At 46.5% G+C, this 18,602-nt stretch overlaps 1 protein-coding gene across 1 annotated transcript in view; it reads left to right on the forward strand.

Moving 5' to 3' along the window:
• LOC136646006 (guanine nucleotide exchange factor DBS-like) overlaps window positions 1–18,602 on the forward strand; it is a 221,996-nt gene that overhangs the window by 139,560 nt on the left and 63,834 nt on the right. The window contains exons 16-19 of the mRNA XM_066622524.1: window positions 3,250–3,316; window positions 9,073–9,188; window positions 9,327–9,396; window positions 16,289–16,381. Of these exons, the coding sequence (XP_066478621.1) occupies window positions 3,250–3,316; window positions 9,073–9,188; window positions 9,327–9,396; window positions 16,289–16,381 (346 nt within the window). The remainder of the gene's footprint in view (window positions 1–3,249; window positions 3,317–9,072; window positions 9,189–9,326; window positions 9,397–16,288; window positions 16,382–18,602) is intronic.

An 18,602-nucleotide genomic window follows, 5' to 3' on the forward strand; every position in this document is an offset into this window, starting at 1 on the left:
GGGGAAGGGGAATGAGAGGGAAACAGCACACTGGCATTTTGCGCCCTTCCGTGTGCTCTTGCTTATGCACACAGTGCAGATTATTTTGCCCCCTCTCAAAGATTTAAAGAATAAACTTATACAGGCTCACTTGGAAGTAAGATCTATTGCGCTCAATGGAGATTCCTCCCTAGCGAATGGGTTTTAAGGTTGCAAGCTTCACTTCTCTAGGGAAAGACTGAAGAATAGATTGTCAGCCCTTATGGGACTACCACTTTTGGAAAGGGAGATTCGTACTTAATAGCCAGGATACTGAGTTACTGAGTCCCCTGGGGGCTGGGGATAAGAATAGGCCCTCAGTTTGGCTGTACTTGTCGTAAGAGGCAACTAAACAGCCACCGGGTAGATGGGACTCGTCAACCTGGGAAGGCAGCTCATCTGAGAGAAGGAAAACTCTGATCCCAAACCTCCACTGCCTTGTGGCTACATCCAGTTATGGAAAAGGCTTCAGGAGTCAATCTCGAGGCAAAATCCGGAGCCGGAGTCCCTGAGGCAGTTCATGGCTGAACACAGTCACATTCTGGCAACTCCTGCGATGCTGCTGGAACCAACCGTATTGGCTTCTGCCTTTCCATTGGAACATTTCAGCGACGTGGAGAGGGGGGATTTGCTGCATGGGTATCCCCCATATCTACTTTACCCAGGCTTCGCGCACTGGAGAGGACACTCTGTTCCAGAACACTATTCAGAGTGCGATACCATAGTCTTCCGAGACTGAAGGATGCCAACAAACTGAGTTAATGTTGCTTAATGGCCTGTAGATATTTGTTAAGGGGAACAGGTTGGGAAACTTCTAGAGATATTTTACAAATTTTCCAGAGAAAGCCAAGAGTTCCAAGTGATGAGGAGAGACCAATGTAAGGTACCTCCTTACATTGGTCCCTGTGAGTATATAAAAAGAGTTTATAAAAGAGTAAATGTGAGTATATAAAAAGAACAGTTGTTTTGGGCAAAGTGGGGTTGCAGGGGAGAGCAGCACTGTGAGCTGAAAGTCACTTGGGGTACCCCACCTGCCTCTGGGGATCTGATGTGGGGTAGCAGATCTGCTGGCTTGTGGGAGCAAACCCACCACATGACCCCACCTTTGTTCAGTTTTTTTAAAAAAAATGAAATATGACAAAAAACACCCTGAATCTCTAGTGATCTTTTCTTCAAAGGCCGCCGGTATCCAAGTTCCACTGCACCTGGAGCCAGGGGGTGGCCCAAGGAAATCAGATGCCCAAGGTGACATCAAATTCCACTGCCCACTTCCACTAGATTTTGCCTCCCTCACCAGTATGCTTGGACAAAGGTGCACACCAGCTCTCCTTGCACCAGTATTAACACGAGCAGCAACACTCCCAAACAGCATCCACCTGCACTGGCAGTAGGGAGTGCCGGCACCAGTGTGGCAGCCCAGCCAGCACCCAACCACCATCCTTGACTTCCTCCGCCTTCACTCCTTCTAAAATGGCAGCAGGCAGGATCTTGGGAGTGGAATCTCTCCACTCTCAGTGGTTTAAAAGAAGCAGTTCTGGAAGAGGAAGAGGGAAGATCTTCCTGCCCTCTGCATAAGAGTGAGCGAGGAGGGGGTTGGGGCAGTGACCAGGAAGGCCCCAGACCACCACATGAAGCAAGTACTGTCGCCTGCCCGGAACATCTCTCCACTTGGGGAAGTGGGGAGTGCACAGCAACAATATTAAAAAAGTACAGACATAAAACAGGAAGCAATGATATTAGATCAAGGAAATAGGCACTTATGGCCAAATCATCTTGTAATTTATCATTCTGAAATAAACATTGCCAATTTCTGTGATTATTGCATTGTAAAAAAATTAATAAGCATTAAGTGCTTCAGAAATAATGAATGATGGTGATGAATGGCAACCTCTGCAGTCTACTTAAATTGTTTTAAGACGGCACCCAGTATAATGTCCCCAAAGGTCAACCAAAATGAGACAATTGATTTGCAAGGTTTATATGGAAAACAGGGACTGTCCCTGACAAATAGGGAGAGTTACAGCATATGATGTGGGTTGGCCCCACCTAGGTCTGGTCCCAGCTGTTGGGCAGCCTAATCTTGAGCTGCCCGGCGCAGCACCAAAAATGACTGTCGCTGCATCCTGTGCTCTCTGTGGGCAGTGCCAGCGGTTCTTCAGAAGAAGGAGACTTTTGTCTCCTTCCCTCGGGTAAGGCGAGGAGCCCCACAATGGTGCTACTTGATTCTACGGCAACCCAAGGATTGCTGTAGAATTTAGAGCCCTGTGTCGGGCCAGTGGCCCAAAACGGAGGCTCAGGATCTGGTGGAGCAAAGCTGCAACAGTCCCACCTCCCTCCCACCCCACTCCCTCCCTGGCACGCCTCCTCCCTGCCCTCCCTCCACCTCCCCCCGCTCCAGAACGCCTCCTCCCTGTCTCCCCCATCCCACCTACCTTTTTGCTGCTTGGTGGTCCGCGCAACCGCCGAGCAGAGGAGCTCTGGTGTTCTACTGGGACTAGCTCAGCACCAGCCAGCACTGAGCGAGCACCGGTGGTCCACTGGCACTGAAGGCAGCAAATGTGCCTTTGAGCACTTTTGCAACAGTGTGTGCCAGTGGGGAGCTGCTCCATAGGATTGGGCCTTTCGTCACCCCGATCAGTCTTGCACCCAGGATTCCTTGGAATCTTGCAGAGTATGTTGGATTGAGTGTGATGACTGTGTGTGATATAAAACATGTGTTCCAATATGGGAGCTGTGTTTCAGTGTTATAAAGGGTTCTGAGGTGTGCCTCTCACACACCCTCACTGCACCCCTGAAATATGGCGGCTTTAGCAGACCACTTTGTTTCCTTGTTATGCAGCTACTGTGCCCCCGATTCACCCCTGTGCTGCCTCAAATTCCTTGTGTCTGTGCACGCAGTGCGCTCGCGCATGCGTTCACACACACAGTGTAATCCTAGACATGTTTACGCAGCTGTAAGCCACACTGAGTTCAGAGCCTTATTCTCAGCCACAGAGTTTGAATTTAGGTTGCACTCTTTGGGCAGGGAACTGTCTTTGTTCACGTTACATGGCAAAGTACCGTATGTGCGGACGATTCTGTGTTAACTAATGTGATAACAGTACTCTCACAGGCTTGCATGAAAAGCTGTGCAGCAGTCAACCGTCAATAAACTTGTCTTCTAAATGTGAACAGCTCTCCAGTTTAGCAGCAGAGGCTACTACTAATCTCTCGCTCTCTTTCTCTTTCTAGCCACATAATAAATGAACTGATAGAAACAGAACGGGTGTATGTAGAAGAGCTCCAAAGCATAATAGAGGTAAGCTGAGTCTTTGTGGAAACGGAGGTTGAAGAAGGGTGTGAGAGAAAGAGGAAGCTTTTGGTGCCTCCCTTGGCTGCAGGCAGTGGCATCACTAAGGTTTGCATCACCCAGTGCGGGAGGCCAACGCGTAGCCCCTACGAGGGACCTCCTCCCATGATGTGGGTGGAGTAGCAACCTGAGTTGTGGGCATGGTGATGTACCATTGACCTGCCCCAATGGGTTTTTTTGCTATGACTGTAAGAATAGAGATATTTCAGTACGGTTTATTTCATTGCATTCTTCACGAAATTATGCATTGATTGATATATAACACAATTCTATTATTCAAAAGTACCAAGATTTTCAAAATTTTGGCCAGTAATTGTGTCACCCCCCTCCCCCGTGCGCATCATCTGGTGCGGGCTGCACTCCCCACACTCCCTTAGAGATGCCACTGGCTGCAGAGACTTCCTCCTTGCTGCGCAGCTGACATGGCAGAGAAATGTGTCCAGTATCTGCGAACTGGATGTGGGCTCAGCTGTCAGGCTTGCCCCTTCACCATGCATCGGGCGGACTATCCCAACCTTTTGTTTTTAAAAGCGTCACATGCATATTCACGCACATTATTATTAAGAATATTTATATGCCACTTTTTATTTGCCACCTCTTTAATTTTTTTAGGGACTTTAAAAAAAATGTGTAGACTCTTCTGGGGTTGAAGGAAGGTTTTTTGGTCGCATCCTAAAAGGCAGCCAATCAACACCAGGCTTGTGAAACTGTCCTTTCCCCCTCCCCCCTCCAGCGTTTGACTGTGAAGAATAGGTAAGATTGGACGAATTAAGGTCAGAGTCTGCCCATCCTTGAGGCTGACTGAAGTGATCATCTCATGTGGCAGATTGGCAGGGGCACCCCCTCCATCTGCCAACTTGCCTCCACTTAGTAACATAGCTACAGGACGGGTGGCGCGGTAAGTATTGCAGGTGCTGCAATGTGCAGTGTAAGCGACCCCTCCCACTTGATGGCTGTCACTGCCTGGAATGGCTCTGATGGCAAGTGGAAGGGGCTGCTCACATGGCACACTGTGGTGTCTGTAAAACTAACCACACTGCCTCCCCTGTAGCTACATCACTGCCTCCACCATTCTCTTCTTCTCTCATTTCCTGGATTGGAAAAGGAAGAGAGGGATGGAGAAGAGTGAAAATGGGGGAGAGGAAAGTGGTGAGCCAAAGCATTGTGTTCCTCTTCACACCTCTTCTGCTCTTCCCCCCCTCCTCCTCCTCTCATCTCGGGACCAGGGGAGCCAAGGCTGGTACATCACTGGGTAAGGGGGAGCAGCATTTGACATGCCACCTCAGGCGCCAGAAAGTCTTGGGCCAGCCCAGATTGCAGGGAAGGTGCTTCTCAAGTGGTTCCAGTGCTCGAAAATGTTGTGTCTGCCTGGACTCTTACTGGGTTGATGGAAGCCAATTTTCAAAATTGTGTTCCAAAGGACCTTTGTGGTTTCTCAAAAAGCTTATTTGAGGCTCTTCTGTCAGAAGTCCAATAATGGCAGACTGGCTTCCCTCAAAGGTAGTTTGTTTACCCATTAATGGTCTTCTCCAGCCATGCCCAGCCACAGGAGACCACTGAGTGCTGCGATGAGCCTCTCGGCTTCGCATTACTGGCTTCCATTTAAAAGTGCAAAACTCAATTTTGTGAGCTGGCATAGCTGGCAAAGCAGCCAGTCTTATTAAGCAGGCGTTGCGGAAGATCTGGGTGGCTCCTTCCCTTTGCGCCATCAGGCATCACAACTTTTGTTGTTTTGGGTTGGTTTTCAGTCCGTCACTTGGAGATCATTTGAGGTCTGCTATGTATATTGTTGCTGCTGCTATTTTTATTTTTGTTGGGCTGGAGTATGATTTCATAGAAGCTGTTTTCGTGATGGTTGTCGACCTTTTAGGATGGAGAGGCAGGATATCAACATGTTAATCCATAAATGTTGTATTTTGTTTGTCCAATCCTGTCTGTCACACAAAGTGGTTGAGTGTTTTGTTGAACATTTGGAACCGCCTTGTCCAGAGACAGCCCACTGATCCATGCCCACTGTGAGGAGAAGGGTGATGGCTGCCTGCAGATGGGTGAGGATGTCGCTGGGGATATTTGTACTGCTTTCTTGTACAGGGGGCCCCTGCATCCACAGATCCCATATCTACAGATTCACTTATCCGCGGACTGGGTCTGTGTCGTAAACTTGGGTGTCACTCCCAGGGTTTTGGGTGCTCAGAGTTGTTGGTTCTGAACCCTAGAGCTCTCAAAGATCCCTGGTCGGTAGTACTGCCACCACCCTGTAAGAGCCAGTGCCTCAGTCCAGAGAAACCAAGACCCTTTAGGCTTAACTATATCTCTTGTAGGCACTGAGCACTTTCTTTACTTAAAGTCTCAGTCCTCAAGTTTCTAGTCCACAATGAGGATTTTTGGTAGCTTGCTGAATGGCTAGGCAGGATTCTGAACCTTTGTCCCCAACAGACAATGAACCAACATGGTAAAAAGATTTTCTACTTTATTAAATACATAAGGTTACAAAAAGGTTACAAAAGGCAGCAAATGAAACTTCTATGAAGTTTGAGGCATAGAAACTTCTAGGAAATATCAGCAAAAAACAACAAAGCTAACTTGCTAACTCTATTATTCTCTAACCCTCACCTGGGTCAGCTCTTTTGTAGATCCTCAGGCCAGTTACCTATGGCCACATGGTCCTGGCGGGGCAGGATGTGCACCCACCACCTCTCTCACCCAGAGACCAGGAACAAAGACCCTTTCCTCCGGAAGTGGGGCTGGAAGCTCACCCTCTCAGCTCTTCCCTCCCCCTTGGAGATCTACAGCTGCATTCCATCCTTGATGGGCGTCTTTCTGGCTCCTAGGTGCTACATAATCACCATCCATTGAGATGTAAATCCTAGCAGCCAGGAAATGCAAGCCACTTCTGTGTTACTGTTTTAGCTTGGTTCAGGCCTTGCAGTGCTACTAGGCCTGAACTGTACATATCCATGACAGTCTGCCCATCCCCCCAGGCGCCCCTCAGAGCTCCCCTCACCTTGGGGGGGGAACCCATTTGTCCATATCCACGATTTTGCTTTACTGCAGGGTTCCAGAACAGAACCCCCACGAATATGGGGACAGGCCTGTATATTATTATTATATACATAATAATATATACATATGCATAATAATATATGTATTTTTGATCACTTTTAAGCTGCCATTGAATCAAGAAAGGTGGCATATCCATGTTGTATGTCAGCAGTCTCCAAACTGTGGCCTGCTATGTTAATGAAAAGCCATCTGGGTGCAGTGCTTTCTTTTCCATGCCTCAACTGACTTTTTTCTCATCCAGTTGCCAAACAGAAAATTGGGCTGCAGAGGCACCTGGGGCAGCAGACACCGGGCATGACTGCCCAGCGCAAGGCTGTTCAGGCGAGAAAAAAGGCGGCTGCAGCGTGGAGCAGAACTTGCCACGCCTGAACAGCTTTTTGCAAATGCTGGATCTGCCCTGCGGACCTTGGTTTGGAGGCCCCCGTTTTAAATAAATAAATATCCAGCTCAGTATTGGCAAGACTGGCCAGTAGCAGCTCCCAGAATTTCAGGGAAGGGTCTCTCCCAGCCCTACCTGGAGAGATCAGGTGTTGAACCTGGCCCTTTGTATACAAAGTAGATGCTTTGTCATACAGCTACAGACCTCTCCCCAGTTTCCTAGCAGGTTTACCAGCTCCAGCACATGTTGATGATTACTAAGAATGTTTATGTACTGCTTTTCAACAATTACATTCACAAAGCTGCCTACATCGTTAAATAATTTAGGTTTCCAGTTCTAAAAGGACTCACAGTCTGAAAAGCTGCAGAAGTGGGCCCACCAAATACCCACGGGAAGAGGTCCTGCACTGGGGTGATGAGTGAAAGTTGCTCTTTCCCTGCTCAGTATAAGAGCTGTGCCTAGACTGCAGGTTAGCAGTCATTCACTGTTCTGCAGGACTCATCAGAAGTCTGGTCCTGACCCACTGCTTGAGAAACACTGGCCTTCACCTTCACTGTTTGAGAAACACTGGCCTAAAGAAAGAACTTTCAGAATGTGTACATTTTTGAAACTTGCAAAGTAATTGTGTGCAAGGGAATCCGTGAAAAAATGTATCTGTCCAAGCACAGTAATCCTTGTTTTGCAATATTTTATGCTGTTTTCTGTTTTTTTGCTATAACTTTTATTCCAGCGGAGTTTTATTTAAAATGGCATCACGTTTTGCATCCATGTTTTTTGCAAGACACTAGCCCATTTCAGATCTGTCTCAGAATAAGCCATGGCAAGTGTTAGGCCTGCGCATTCCACCTCCCCTCCCCTCCTATGCACAAGGGAAGGAGATTTAAAACTTTTACTTATGGTTCTGAATAACATAAGGGAAATATAGTTTGTAATAACTGTCGCAAACCAAGCCCTGAAGTCGTAGTGAGCTCTTGGTTTGCTTGAAGTAACTATAGAACAGAACATAGTTTCGTGAATGCGGAGGTAATAGGAAACTGCAGTTTATTCAAAGCCAAAGTAGCAGCTTTCAAAATCCTCCCCTTCTGTGTAAAGGAAGGCTGGGCCTAAGAATTTTACAAAATGATTTATCATGGAGAGCTGAATCAGGGAACTTGAGGCCTGCAATTTCACTCTTTTTTTAATTAGAAAAGCTCAACCAATATATTTACTCTTTCATTCCCCCATCTCATTTTGGATTTGTTTGATTAAAATATTTATACCTCACCTTTCCAACAATGCTTGAGATGGCTTACAAAAACCAGACATAATACATAAATATAAAATAAAAAATGTTCTCAGCAAACATTAAACATAAAAACTGCATTTAAAAGCTGCATAAAAACTTGCAGCATAAAAATCAAAACAGTTCATCCAAGCAGCCCAGTAATCAGTCAATAAACCAATACCCACAATGACCCACTTAACCCTAATCCACTCAGAGCACAAGACTGAGTGCTCTCTGCACCGGTGGAAGTCCCTTGCACCGTTTCAGTACTGTCGCAAATGTGCCGTAAGGCATGTCTGCAGCAGCTTGTGAATGGGCTGGACTGGAAAAGGGGTGTGCGCAGGCCCTTGGATGACAGATAGATGTGAGTTCGTGCTGGCCTCCCTAGGCCAGCGTGGGAGTTTGGGAAGCATGGGAAGAGGGTGGAACAGGGACGTCCTGGGGTGGGTGGCAAACAGTCCAGTGAGTGGACTAGCCTTGGCAGGGGGGCGGTATCAGGATCCGGCAGTTAGACCAGATCCTAACCCTCCTCCTGAGCAGCCCGGACTTATACCAGGCTGTTTGGATCTGCACCACTGATTTCAGTGGCGCAGATATGAGTAGCCCCATTGGGGCAGCTGCTGCGCAATATAGGATAAGGGGAACTAATTCCCCTTATTCCAAGTTGCATGGCAGCCAGCCTCAGCTCCGCACTGGATACTGGGCAGGCCAGCTGGCTTGACTGTTCCAGCGCGGGTTGAGATCAGGCTGCTCACCATCGAAAAAGCTTTCCAAAATAATGTCTAACTTGTGCTGGGACATCTCTAAAGTTCTTAAAACATAGGGGAGAGCTTTCCTTAACTGCGGTGCCACCACAGAGATGGCCCTACATCTTGCTGCCTCTTCCCTAACTTCTATCAGTGGTGGCCCTCATAGCAGCCCCCACCCCAGCTGACCTTAGAGGGCGAGCATTAATATATAAAATATGGAATATATTGTCTTTTTTTTTTCTCTAAATAGGGCTATGCATCAGAAATGGACAACCCCGATTTAACTCATTTGATCCCAACAGCAATTTTGAACAAGAAGGAAGTTCTTTTTGGAAACCTCTCAGAAATCTATGAATTTCACAACAGGTATGCATTTTCTCTGGTGCAGTCTACTAAAGGACTTTATGTATAGAGAGGCTTTTTTTTTATTAACTGCTATTGTCTGAACCAGTTCAATAGGATAATCTCTTCTCCAATCAATTTTTCTTTTTATCTCCATTCCAGAATCTTTCTCAAAGAGCTGGAAAATTGCATTGAAAATCCAGAACTTCTTGGTCGGTGCTTTTTAAAAAGAGTAAGTGAATGATGGTCGGCTGGTTAATCTGGTTTCTCAATGGCAAACTTTTCTTCCTCAATATTTGGTCACCTACTTGCCTCAGTATTCAGTGGCCTGTGAGACTGCAAGGGGATGTTCTCCAATGGCTGCAGGAGTGGGACAGTCTTTAGGTTTAGTAAGTATCTTCTTTTGGTTGATAGACAGCATCCATCAGCAAGAATGACACAAAGGGGAAGGGCTTGCTGCCAGACCAGCTCTGAATCATGCACACGAATGCAACATCTTCTCCATCAAGACCCCATAAATTGAAACCTTGAGTACCAAAAGATACAAACAGTTTCAGGCTTTCTAGGACCCTGGAACTACAGACCCCGAGGGCTCTCCAGGCATCCAGGTTGTCCCATTCTTTCTCTTTTGGATGAGAAGACTTTGGAAAGAAAGAAGGCAAGACAGTTTTCTCAGAACGACAAAACACAGTCAGGGTGCAATTCTAACCAACTTTCCAGCACTGACATAGCTGTACTAATGTGGCAAGCACTGCGTCCTGCAGTGGGGAGGCAGACAAGGAGACCTCCTCAAGGTAAGGGCATGTTGGTTACCTTACCTTGAAGCTGCATTGCAGTGCTGGAAATTTGGTTAGGATTGCACCCTTAATCTCAGGAGGGTCACATATGTGGCATATGTGGGGGGAACATGGAAAATGCCTTCCTACCTTCCAGAATGGCAGCTATGGTCTTGCAGCATTTTGTGTATTTCTGTGTAGCATTTTGAGGTCTTTCTTCTGAGCCCTTTCATTGTATGTTTTTGATAACAATTTGGAAACTCCTGTTCATGAAGAATGCAGTGGCCAGGATGCTGAATGGAGCCAGACAGCTAGCCCATATTACACTTCTATATCATCTCAATTACAAAAGGTGCCTGTTTGTTTCTGTGCTGAATTCAAAGTGCTGGCATTTATTGATAAAGCCCTAGACTAGTGGGTTCCCAAACTTTTTCAGCTGATAGCTTCCTTGACCTACTGGGCCATTGGCTGTGCCACCCCATTAGAGCTGCAATCCTATATGTTGTATAGGGCGGTGGGTTTTTCACAAGGCTTCTGCAGCTACCCAGGAAGTCACAGCTCACAGTTTGAGAGCCCTAGACAGTCTGGGACCACATTACCTTGAAAACCACTTGCTTGAACCCTTGGATTGGCTTCAGAGAGCAGGTTGTGGGACGACAACTCTAAGGTGAATATATGATGATTCAAGGAAGCAAAGAGGCCCCCTGTTCACTGACCTGAATCTAGCTGAGACATTTGATGGATGTTTGATGGATATCAGAGCTGTGCCTTTTCACTGGTGGTGCCATATCTGTGGCATTCTCTCCTCTGCCAGCAAGCCCCGATCCCCACTCTGATCCTCTCCCGGACTGTCCCCCTGCAAACCTACCTGCACTGGTGGGGGCTACCCACTCTGTTGATGAGTGCCCAGGGCTGCCAGTCACTCACAGAGGCAGCCCCGGACCACACATCATTGATCCAGCTGCTGCACCATTGGCTCAGGCCTAGTGCTGATAGGTTTGGGTCATAAGCTGCTGTTATGGACACAAGAGCAGTTGGTCACCTGTTTATTTATTATATGCCAATAAAGGTATTATTGTATTGTATTGACACAAGAGCAGTCTGAACTGAATTTTTGCTGCTCAGTTGGCAGCCTCTGCAGTTGGTGGTAGAATATCATGCACCTACTTGGTTGGAGCTGCATTTTTACTTTCTTCTCTTTCCTACTTCTCCATGCATTTTCTGGGAAACAGGCAGCTGGACATGAAAAAATAGGGGGGAAAAATGTTTGACAGGATATACTTGTGGGTGCCAACAGGACAAAAACCTGCAGCTGATTGCACACAGCTGTTGTTTCACTGAAGTGAGATGCTTCGAGTGTGTTCCTGATGATCCAGCAGAATGCAAATATTCATCCTGCAGTGAACTTTCCTGTTCACAGAAGCAAGAGATCTGTGCTTTTCCCGATCAAGAAACAATGTGGGAAACTGACAGAGGTTTAGGGTCAGCTTGAAAACCCATAGGTGCATGACGGTTTCTCGGTTAGAGCACTTGCCTCAAAGCTGCGGCTGCCTCTGCTTTTGAAACACTCCCCAGCAAAATGCTTGCTCTGCCGTGCATATTTAATTTATGTAATTTTGCTGCCACACGATGTGGAGAGAACTTCTAGTTTAGATGGTGTTGACGGAAGATTTGCAGATCCATGGAAGACAGGCCTAGAAATTGCCATGTGGAGCCACAGTCGCTTGTGAGAGCTCCGTGTTCCAGATAGTGTGCCGTGGAATGCCTGTTAATGGGGACCAAGGAAAGTGGCAGTAGCTGAGTTCTGCCTGTCATGCAGGTAATGGTGAAACACATAGGAGCCCTGTTCAAAAAAATGGTGGTATCCCTGATTTTCTCCCATGGTGCAAATAGTGCATTATATAATCACGGGGGGCATTATTAGAGTACTTCTTGGGGATTCTAACCTCCAAGCTCATGTGTAATGAGAAAGGTTGACTTCCAAAATCCCTTCAGTTCAGGGTTGTGATGACAGGTTAAAAAGTGTTTAAAGAATGTGAACCTGCAAATGGGAAAGCATCCCAGTGTAGCATTTGAAGTACAGCACTGTAATGAAGTCATGAATACCCCTGAGCATGCTCCAAGCGCATACATGCTCTTCTGGTTTTCCACTCATTGCTGATCAGACCCTCTGACGTGACTGCTGTTAAACATTGTCAATAAACAATGAAAGCATTTTGCTGAGGAAGTGCCATTTACTACATGACACTGCATTTTACATTCACTCAGGTTAAAAAAACCAATGGGAAGACTGGTATATTTATTTAAGGAAGGTATATCCCAACTTTCTACTATAATGCCATTAATTTATTGATTGCATTTGTAGCCCTCCCACACACCAAGAAGCAAAGAAAGGCATCCATGGGTTTCTCTTGTCCACCCATCCCCATTTTTTATTCTCACTAACAACCCTTTGGGGAAGGTTAGGCTGATAGAGTGACTGGCCCAAGATGGAGTGACTGATTGAGTGACTGGCCCAAGGTCATCCAATGAAGTTCACAGCTGAGGAGGGATTTGAACTCAGGTTTTTCAAGTGCTAGCCTGACACGCTAACTGCACCGGATCTAACTACGCAGGTGGTAGCTATGCAACCCCCCTGAAATTGGCTCGCAACTCACATTATTATTAACATCTAGTCATTATTTTAAAATATTTATATGTCACTTATCAAGAAAAAAGATCACAAAATGCTTAATGCCTCTTATAGCTACATGAGCTGCTTCAATGCAAATACTAATGTGGTTACCAGGATACTAGCAGCCAGTTGTATAGCTAGCCACCAGGGACAAATTTCAAAATTACATCCTCCATGTCACACCTGGAAGTGGCATCATTTCCAGGTGTGACATCACACCCTGCAACTCAGAATGCCCTGGAGCCTTTAAACAGGGAAGTCCCAGTTTAAAGGCTCCAGGACATTCTGATTTGCAGTGTTGCCCCCCACCAGTGTAGTGTCCAGGGAGATTGCCCCCCCATCTCCCTTAGCAATGCCGCTGCTATCAGTTCACCGGTAACAGTTCTTCCAAGAGAGCTCAGACCAACTCTCTAAAGCAGTGGTTTTCAAACTTTTTAACATCCGGACCCACTTTTTAGAATTACTATCTGTTGTAATATCACTTCCAGAAGTGATGTGATTAACTTGGAAGTGATGTCATGGCCAGAAGTTACATCAGCAATTTAGGCTTCAAACCTAAGCTGCGATCAGCCGAAGTTCCCATTACACAGTGCATTTGTGCTGTTATTTTGCATGGCTCGGAATTCAAACATTCCAGCTCAGAAATCAAAGCAGAACATAGACTTGGATCCTTCTCAAACCACACAGCCCTCCCCCGTTTCTTGCATCCCAATTTCCCATCTACTCAGGGCAAAGCACCAGGCCTCTCTCCCACGGGGAGCCAACCCTGCCCAGCATCTCTGCCCCCTGTATTTTCAGCTCTGTATTTTCATTGGCAACTGAGCTCGGTATTACGCAACCCACCTGAAATTGCCTCGCAACTCACCTGGTGGGTCCCAACCCCCAGCCTGAGAAACGCTGCTCTAAAGCAAAAAAAGCAAAACAAAACAAAAAGAACAACAACTTTTTTTAATTTCATAAGAACATAAGAGCAGCCCCACTGGGTCAGGCCATACGCCCATCTAGTCCAGCTTCCTGTATCTCAGAGTGGCCCACCAAATGCCCCAGGGACCATATCAGATAACAAGAGACCTCATTCTGGTGCTCTCCCTTACATCCGGCATTCTGACATAGCCCATTTCTAAAATCAGGAGGTTGCACATACACATCATGGCTTGTAACCCGTAATGGATTTTTCCTCCAGAAATTGGTCCAATCCCCTTTTAAAGGCATCTAGGCCAGATGCCACAGACCAGCCACATGGGTAAAGAAATATTTTCTTTTGTTTTGGTAAAGAAAGAAAGATGGGTAAAGAAATATTTTCTTTTGTCTGTCCTAACTCATCGAACACTCAATTTTAGTGAACGTCCCCTGGATCAGGTGTTATGTGAGAGTGTAAAGAGCATCTTTCTATCTACTTTATCCTTCCCATGTCAGAATGCCAGATGCAAGGGAGGGCACCAGGATGCAAGTATCTTGTCTTGTGTGCTCCCTGAGGCATTTGCTGGGCGACTGTGAGATACAGGAAGCTGAACTAGATGGGCCTATGGCCTGATCCAGCGGGGCTCTTCTTATGTTCTTATGAACATATGTTGATCTAACCCAGCAGTACAATTCACATATCCTTGTTTAAGAATGTATCTTGGATCAGATCAAAAGTCTAGCATTTGGCTTCCAGCAGCAGCTAGCCTCACAAACAGGACAATGAGAATTAAGAACATAAGAACAGCCCCACTGGATCAGGCCATAGGCCCATCTAGTCCAGCTTCCTGTATCTCACAGCAGCCCACCAAATGCCCCAGGGAGCACAGCAGATAACAAGAGACCTCATTCTGGTGCCCTCCCTTGCATCTGGCATTCTGACATAGCCCATTTCTAAAATCAGGAGGTTGCACATACACATCATGGCTTGTAACCTGTAATGGATTTTTCCTCCAGAAACTTGTCCAATCCCCTTTTAAAGGCGTCCAGGACAGATGCCATCACTACATCCTGTGGCAAGGAGTTTCAAAAGCAATTTAGGTTCTTTTGTGGGGGCAGATGTTGAGGAAATGGCACTTAGAAAAATTCTAGATTACATGCAATTGGCGCACATGTGTGCTTGTGGATCACATCTGTGACCCGGTTTGTGTTGTTTTTTGCACTGGTGCCTTTCCTTGGTTTCATTTTTCTGTTGCTTTGGTTACTTTCATGGTCTGTCGGGCATGGGCCTGCAGGATGAGTCCTATAACAAGTAAACAGTTAATCGTTCTTGAAATAGGCGATTAACTTTTATGTGCAGCATATTTAAAATCAGAATAGATAGTCTCAACCCTGCAAGCAGAAAAATGCAGCCATTTTTGTCCATGAGAAAAAAACAACACAGTATTTCCAAATGAGCTGATGCCTCCTAAAATGGACAGTATAATACTTCTTGGGAAGGAAATGAGAGTGAAACGCTTATATAAAATGATTGTGGCTCCCAGGAGAAACAAACCTTTGTTTTTTGCCTTCATGTTCCATGAAGCATTAAAACATGCCATCAACTTGGGACCCCTGCCAGCACCTCTTCCTTGTCCCAAGACGCCAAACAAAGCAATTATCTCAGATTCTTGGGCTTTCCCTGATGCAGCAAAATTTCAGCCAGGAAGAGAGGCATCAACTCCTGAACCATGTTGCTGGGAGTTGCTGGGACAAGTAGGCAGTTGCTGGGACAAGTAGGAAGGCTGAGGTCTGTTTGTGTGCATGCATTACTTTAGCATTTAGTCATTGGCTACTGCATCTCAGTGAAAGTAAAATTCATTTTCACTGAACCCATGTGGTGTGTTTTATTGTTCAGTGTTGCCAGCAGCCATCTAATATCCCTCATTATTTTAGGCTACGAGAATATATTAGAATATATTAGAATTGATGACACCATGGTATGTGACTGCATTTGGGGAAATGTGACAGACCTGTACTTTTAACAAGCTACTATGTATATTCTTTTAACAATGATAGTCATTGGAAGTTACTCCTGGGTAAGCATGGGCAGGATTGCTGTCTAGGATTGTTAAAAAGTTTCCTGCTTGATGATGTCACTTCTGGTCATGTCATTACTTCCAGTGGACCCTGACAGATTCTCATTCTGAAAAGTGGGTCCCATTGCTAAATGTGTGAGAACCACTGCCTTAGAGGAAAGGTGAGATAAAAATATAGGGCTGGTGCAAATGTAATGCTGTTAGCACAATTAAATGCGATGATTGATAAATGTAGAGCCAGATTTGGGTTCTTAGGCTTCCTCCCTACTTTTTATAGGCTACCTTTTCATAGGCTGCCTTTTTTTTCATTTCCTGGACCAAATTCTCTCTTTCCCACTTAACTGCAGTGAAGTCATTGGTAAGGTGTAGAAATTAACCATGATTACGTCTAACCAGAATATCCCTTCAACTAGCGTCTGAAACTGTGTTGTAAAATGAGGTTCATGCCCTTATTTAAGGGAAACCTGGTTAACACCAACCATGGTTAACACCAGATTACTTAACTGCAATTTGGAAAGTGGGAATTTGATTCGGGGAAGGAAGGGGCTTTGGGGAGGAAGTACAGCATCTTAAGGCTGACTCCTGGTTTGTTAGCCATGGTTAGAAGGAAGATGATGATATTCATTTGGATATTTTGTCTTCTTAAACCTGTATTTTTTTAATCTTTTTTTTTTTGTATTTCTTTTTTTGTTGTAGAAGGAAGATCTCCAAATATATGAAAAATACTGTCAAAACAAGCCAAGGTCAGAAGCTCTGTGGAGACAGTGTGGAGACAGTCTCTTCTTTCAGGTAGGAATTAGTTGGGCCCAGCAGTCAAGCTATCCAAGAGCTTCTCCTGCCCAAGATTCATTAAAGGTGCAATCCTATCTTGTAGTGGAACAGGCAAGCCAAGAGGTTTGTGCTGTATCCAGTGCAGGATAGGTGCCCAAAGTGGCTCAGCCAGAGGTAAGGGGAAACTCTTCCCCTTACCTCCAGGTAAGCCACTGCAACCCTATGGGTCTCCTCAAACTTGTGCCAAGTCCAAGGAGAGCGGAGTGGCTTGAAGCCGCTCTACGCTGTTTTGGATCCGGCAGAACAGCCAGATCCCAGCCCTGCCTCCCACTTCCCCCTGCCCGCCCTGGGAGCGCCCTCCGCCTGCCCTCCCCCCACCCCGGAAAGCTGCCCTCTTGCCTCCTCCCCCCCCCAACCTAAAATGAACGGTGCAATACATCTTGGGAAGGAACTGAGCCAGCCATTTTGCTGGCCTAAGTCCAAATGGCCCTAGAAAGGCAGACTGAGGCTGGGAAGGGGGGTAGGATATTGGTGGCATTGCTGCCACTGATACCGCCTCCTTCCCAGCCTCAGTCTGCCCTCCTCGGCTCCCTGGTCTCTGCCCCATTCCTCCCCCTAACTGCCTTGTTCTGCCTTCCTCCCACCCCTCGCACTGACTTATCAGCACCTGGGGTTGCTGGTTGGCTGCTGCTGGCACACAGCCATGGCCACTCGCCATTTGTGGCAATGGCCCAGCTGCACAGAATGGTGTGATGATGTTTGCAACAGCTGTAGAGGACCTTGTGCTGCAAAGTACTGGAGGAAGGTTAAAGGCCCCAAGAGGACTGGGCCATAATTTGTAAAGATGCCACAAGATGCATCCCAATTCTCTGAGATTAATTTTAATCATCATTGATGATCTGCTTTTGTTTTGTTTGATTGCTATAATGATGATAATGGTTGCAACAATAAATATTTTAAATAATGCATCGTGTATAGGGAGAGATATTTTTTCCCCTTGGAATTATTGATTGATGAAGCTTGTTTCATCATGCAGATAACTGACTTGGGCTGCAGTTTCTGAACACACTTACTTGGGAGTAAGTCCCATTGAACTCAATGGAGTTTGCTTCTGAACAGACCTTTATGTGGTTTGTGCTATTAGATTATGTTTGGTTTGCAAGGAGCCTTGATCTGCTGAGGTTCTCGACCTTACTAGAGGGAGGTTTTCCCCAGGTTTTCTGTCTGGCATCCCAGTTTGGGGTGGTAGCAGCAGCCTCCATTTCTCAGTTTTTCCCAGCTTGTGCAATTTAAAGGGTCAAGGTTTTTTCTGAAGGGGTTGCAAGTCGCTAACCACTAGGTACTATGACTGGTTTGTCCTCTCTTTTCCCTTACACGAGCCAGTGCAGATCAGTAGCGGAGGGCGTTGAATGGGGTGGGGGAGGCTCAGCTATTGCCTGAAGCCTGAGGTCCCTGCTACCCCTTCATTCTGTGGAATGCACAGGCAATGCCCATTTGTAGGGGTGTTTGAAAATGGTTTTATTTTTTGCAGATTTTGTGATTTGAAAAAAAAATGAAAAAGGCAGAAAGCCGTGTTACGTGTTTTTATTTCAAGTTCTCTTCCAAGTTATCGGTTTTATTAATTTTAAACCGAAAGTTTACTAGGTAGGCTGATATAGGTGATTTAGGGCGCAATCCTAACTATCAATTAGGTCCAGGAGGGTCGCAATCGTGCCGTAAAGCACATTTGCACCTCCTTGTGTGTCAGCTGGGCCGGCACAAGGAAGCGTACCGGCCCACAGAGGTTGCATTCAGTCTCCGTGCCGACGCAGAGAGGGAAGGCTGCACCGACTGAACTTGGCTGTCACAGGGGTCTAGGGGTGGCGGGAAGGAGGTGGGAGGGAGGCGTTCTGGGGCGGGGGAGGGTGAGTGGAGGTTGTTCCAGGGGGTGGGTAGGCAGGAGGCAGGGGTGGGACCCGGCAGTTATGCTGGATCCTAACCCCGCTCCCCGAGCAGTGCGGTGCAGCTCCGAGCCGCTCTGCTCTCCTTGGACTTGCGTTACCTCCTGAGGTGGCACAGGTCCGAGGAGCCCCAGTAGGGCTGCGGTGGCTTACCTGGGAGTAAGGGGAAGAGTGTCCTGTTACCTCTGGCTGAGTCAGTTCTGGCCCCAATCTTGTACTGGATGCAGCGCAGGCCTCCTGGTCTGCCTGTTCCAGCATAAGATAGGAATGTGTTGTTAGTGTGATGCTGATAAACAAAA

Source organism: Tiliqua scincoides, chromosome 3, assembly GCF_035046505.1.
Source record: "Tiliqua scincoides isolate rTilSci1 chromosome 3, rTilSci1.hap2, whole genome shotgun sequence".
In the NCBI taxonomy this organism is placed as follows: Eukaryota; Metazoa; Chordata; class Lepidosauria; order Squamata; family Scincidae; genus Tiliqua; species Tiliqua scincoides.